The sequence below is a fragment of the Cebus imitator genome, unplaced genomic scaffold, assembly GCF_001604975.1.
Source record: "Cebus imitator isolate Cc_AM_T3 unplaced genomic scaffold, Cebus_imitator-1.0 Scaffold655, whole genome shotgun sequence".
Taxonomy (NCBI): domain Eukaryota; kingdom Metazoa; phylum Chordata; class Mammalia; order Primates; family Cebidae; genus Cebus; species Cebus imitator.
In genome coordinates, this window is record NW_016107970.1 from 559,613 (window position 1) to 564,300 (window position 4,688).

The following is a 4,688-nucleotide window of genomic DNA, read 5'->3' on the forward strand; positions in this document are numbered from 1 at the left end:
AAATAGGCCCAGTGAAACAAACTAGGGACTCTATGATTCCATTTATATGAGACTCTAGGAAGTGCAAACTAATCTATAGTGACTGAGGTATCAATTGATTTTTGTGGTGATTCTCTAGGAGGAAGAAGATATCTTTGGGGCTGGGTAGATTCTTTTTCTTTTTTGAGACAGAGTTTAGCTCTTGTTGCCCAGGTTGGAGTGCAATAGCGTGATCTCAGCTCACTGCAATCTCTGCCTGCCGGGTTCAGGCTGATCTGCCTCAGCTTCCTGAGTAGCTCAGGAACAGGTCCACCCTGGCTACAATGCTTGTTTATATATAGGATAAAAAGATCATACGGAGATGTGCTCTGTTACAAGGGTTTTTGATAAAGGATTAATTTTCTTAATTACTATATTTTGCAACAAGCAATATTATTATCTTTAAAGCAAAATTAGGAATGCCTTTATTCTCCAGATATTGGGATATTAGGACACTCTCAAGTCTTGTTGCCCAGGCTGGAGTGCAATGGTGCAATCTCCGCTTACTGCAACGTCCATCTCCCAGGCTCCAGTGAGTCTCCTGCCTCAGTCTCCTGAGTAGCTGTGATTACAGGCGCCCACCACCACGCTAATTTTTGTATTTTTAGTAGAGATGGGGTTTCACTATGTTTGTCAGGCTGGTCTTGAATCCTGACCTGAGGGGATCCAGCGGCCTTGGCCTCCCAAAGTGCTGGGATTACAGGCAGGAGCTACCGCGCCCTGCTTAAATTGCACACTTTATACATTTGTTGTATGTCAATTATATATCAATGGAATGGTTCAAACAAGTAAACAAGTTTAAGGCAGCTCTTGACGTTAGAGTTTTATTAGCTTCATGGTAAATCTGCTTCTATCAGGCGTTTGCGTTTTCAAGATACCAACAACCCTCTAAATGTAGAATTAAGGTTGGGCGTGGTGACTCGTGCCTATAATCTCAGCACTTTGGGAGGACGAGACGGGTGGATCGCGAGGTCAGGAGTTCACGACCAGCCTGCCAAGATGGTAAAACCCCGTCTCTACTAAAAATACAAAAATTAGCCGGGTGTGGTGTTGGGCACCTGTAATCTCAAATACTCTGGAGGCTGAGGCAGAGAATTGCTTGAACTCGGGAGGCGGAGATTGCAGTGAGCGGAGATCGTGCCACTGCATTCCAGCCTGGGCGGCAGAGCGAGACTCCGTCAAATGAATGAATGAATGAATGAATGAATGAATGAATGTAGGACTAGAGCCTTCAAGGCGATGATTTGGGGATGTCGCCTAGTTTTCCCTTGCGGGATTGTCAGCCTCCAAGTCGCGGAGACTGTGGGAAATGACCTCGCGATGGTGGTTTCGAGCCACAAATCTGGGGCTGAATGACAGCTTCTTTTATTCAGAAAACTGTCACGGGTAAAGGTTCCTGTCTAAGTAAACTGTAAATGACGGGTAAAGGGGCGGTAGGCCCACAGAAGATTCTCAGGGGCGCACCCAGCGGCGAGGAAGCCACGGCAGCACTGCCTACAAATTTCCTGCAGAGTGATTTGTCCCTAGTGGCGACTCGTAGAGAGGTCGGCGCTCGATACCAGCCCCGCTCCTGATTGGCTGTGCGCCGCGCGCTCAAGCGTGTCTGGCGCCTGCGCTAGGTGACTCGGCCGGTAGTGGCGATGTCCGGTCGGTCTAAGCGGGAGTCTCGTGGTTCCACCCGCGGGAAGCGAGAGTCCGAGTCGCGGGGCAGCTCCGGTCGCGTCAAGCGGGAGCGAGATCGGGAGCGGGATCCCGAGGCGGCGAGCTCCCGGGGCAGCCCTGTGCGCGTGAAGCGGGAGGTCGAGCCAGCGAGTGCGCGCGAGGCCTCGTCTTCTGTTATACCATTTGTGCGGGTGAAGAGGGAGCGCGAGGTCGATGAGGACTCGGAACCTGAGCGGGAGGTGCGAGGTGCGCGGGGCTGGGCTAGGCGCGAGAGCTCCTCCTTCGTGCCCCTTTTTTTTTTTCCCCCTTTCTGTCTCTGATCTTCCCCTAAGTCCCTGCGCCGGGGTTGGGGTGGGGGCGTAGGGGTGGAGAAGAGGAGGGATCCGGACTCGACAATTTCTGCTCTTCCACTTCTGATAAAGATAGTACTCGTCTTCATAACTGTATAGTATTTCAAACAACAATCATAACAGCAGCTTCCCTTCATCAATGCCTGATGTGGTCCAGGCTCTGTGCTGATTTTACAAGCGTTACTTCCTTCCATTTTAAAAAAGAATTTTTATTTTCGTTTTAAGATAGAGGCAAGGCCAGGGGCAGTGGGTCATACCTGTAATCCCAGCACTTTGGGAGGCCTAGGAGGGTAGATCACCTGAGGTCAAGAGTTCAAGACCAGCCTGGCAAACATGGCGAAACCCCATCTCTACTGCAAATACCAAAAAATTAGCCGGGCGTGGGGCAGGCATCTGTAATCCCAACTACTCAGGGGGCTGAGGTAGGAGAATCGCTAGAACCCTGGGGGCAGAGGTTGCAGTGAGCCGAGGTCGCACCTCTGTACTCCAGCCTGGGAGACAAAGCACGACTCCGTCTCAAAAAAAGAAAAAAAGGCGAGGCGTGGTGGCTCATGCCTGTAATCCCAGCACTTTCGGAGGCCGAGGTGGGTGTATCACCAGGTCAGGAGTTCGAGACCAGCCTGACCAACATGGAGAAACCCCGTCTCATCTAAAAAGACAAAAAATTAGCTGCGTATGGTGGTGCATGCATATAGGAGGCTGAGGCAGGAGAATCGCTTGAACCCGGGAGATGGAAGTTGCGGAGATCTGAGATCGTGCCATTGCACTCCAGCCTGGGCAAGAGCGAAACTCCGTCTCAAAAGAAAAAAAAGATGCAAGTCTTACTATGTTGCCTAGGCTATTCTGTAACTCCTAGGCTCAAGGGTTCCACTCGGTTCGGCCTCCCAAAGTGCTGGGATTACAGGCGAGAGCCACCCTGTGTGGCTTTCCTTCAGTTTTTACGAAACCTTAGAGGTTTTATAATTGCTGGAATCAAGACTATTCATAATGCCTGAGCAATAGGCATTTACACTAAAGTACTGATTATATAGCATTTTTTAAAGCTGAGTAAAGTCAAGAGGCAATTCTCCATTAGTCTCTTGAGTTTGTGCACATACTGCTCCCACTGCCTGACTGCCTTTGCTCCTAGACTCTAGTTAAGGATGTTCGTGTAGTGAGCAGCCTTGGAAGACAGAAATGGTGTCTCTACAGAACAAGAAGGAGGCAAGGGCACAACCCGTTGTAAAAGATTTGGAGCACGGTTTAATGGTTCACACCTGTAATCGCAGCTACTCTAGAGGAAGAGGTAGAGTTCAAGACTAGGATGGGCAACAGAGCAAGACCTCGTTTAAAAAAAATTGATTAATGGTTCAGATTCTCTAGGCTCAAGGTTTCTCTCCTATAAGGCAACTCACTGTGTGCATGGGTTCTCCTCACTTTGCCTTGTGGGAATTCACTTGGGAAACTGACACCAGTGCTATATTCTTGTTACTGCCATTTTGTAATAAATTGTCCTTTATTTGAGGCCAGGTAGTCACGTACTTTCCATCAGTGTTCATAAAACTGTGACAGACTAACTTGTTAGTTTGCAAGTAGGATAAGATCTCAGACCCCTCAAGTTTTTGACAAGTAGTAGATGTATAGATGTACATGCACACTCTTATTTCAGCTTCATAGTACATTTGTATTACAATCAGTTTATCTTACTACTTGTGACATATTTCATATTTTTCATGCTTCATGGGATTTCTTTACGTAACATGCAAACAAATCTGTTGATTTTATGTATACCAAATATATTTTCTCATTTTGTGGCTTGTTCTATTAGTAGACTTTTTTTTTTTTTTGAGACAAGTCTTGATCTGCTGCCTAGGCTGGGCACGATCTCAGCTCACTGCAGCCTCCACCTTTCTGGTTCAAGCAATTCTTCTGCCTCAGCCCCCCGAGTAGCTGGGATTACAGGTGTGCACCACCATGCCTGGCTAATTTTTGTTTTTATTTTTAAATTTTTTAATTTTAATTTTAATTTTTAAGATGGGGTTTCACCATGATGGCCAGGCTGGTCTTGAACTCCTGACCTCAGGTGATCCACCCACCTCGGCCTCCCAAAGTGCTAGGATTACACTGCACCCAGCCTAATTTTTGTATTTTTAGTAGAGCCGGGGTTTACCATGTTGGTCAAGCTGATCTTAAACTCCTGATCTTGTGATCCGCCTGCCTTGGCCTTCCAAAGTGTTGAGGCGTGAGCCACTGAGCCTGGCCCTTTTTTTTTTTTTTTTTTTTGGAGACAGAGTTTTGCTCTTGTTGCCCAGGTTGGAGTGCAATGGTGCAGTCTTGACTCACTGTACCTGGTTCAAGCTGACTCTCCTGCCTCAACCTCCTGAATAGCTGGGATTACAGGTGCCCGCCACCATGCCCAGCTAATTTTTGTATATTTAGTAGAGATGGGGTTTCACCACTTTGGCCAGGTTGGTCTCAAATTCCTGACCTCACCCACCTCAGCCTCCCAGAGTGCTGGGATTACAGGCGTGAGCCACTGCACCCAGCTAATGGACTTTTTTTCCATGTTGTTGCCACCCAAACAATAGGAGCTCATCTTGATTAGTTTTTCCCATTTCTGTTTCTTTTTTTGTACTGTTAGTTGGCCCTGAGTATAGGTTTCCCATTTTTTTTTTTTCT

General features: G+C 47.6%; 1 protein-coding gene across 2 annotated transcripts in view; it reads left to right on the forward strand.

The window, feature by feature from the left end:
• Window positions 1-1,554: 1,554 nt before the first annotated feature.
• USP39 (ubiquitin specific peptidase 39) overlaps window positions 1,555-4,688 on the forward strand; it is a 36,441-nt gene continuing 33,307 nt past the window's right edge. For both annotated transcript variants that reach the window (XM_017517982.2, XM_017517983.2), the window contains exon 1: window positions 1,555-1,926. In XM_017517982.2, the coding sequence (XP_017373471.1) occupies window positions 1,659-1,926 (268 nt within the window). In that variant the 5' untranslated portion in view covers window positions 1,555-1,658. The remainder of the gene's footprint in view (window positions 1,927-4,688) is intronic.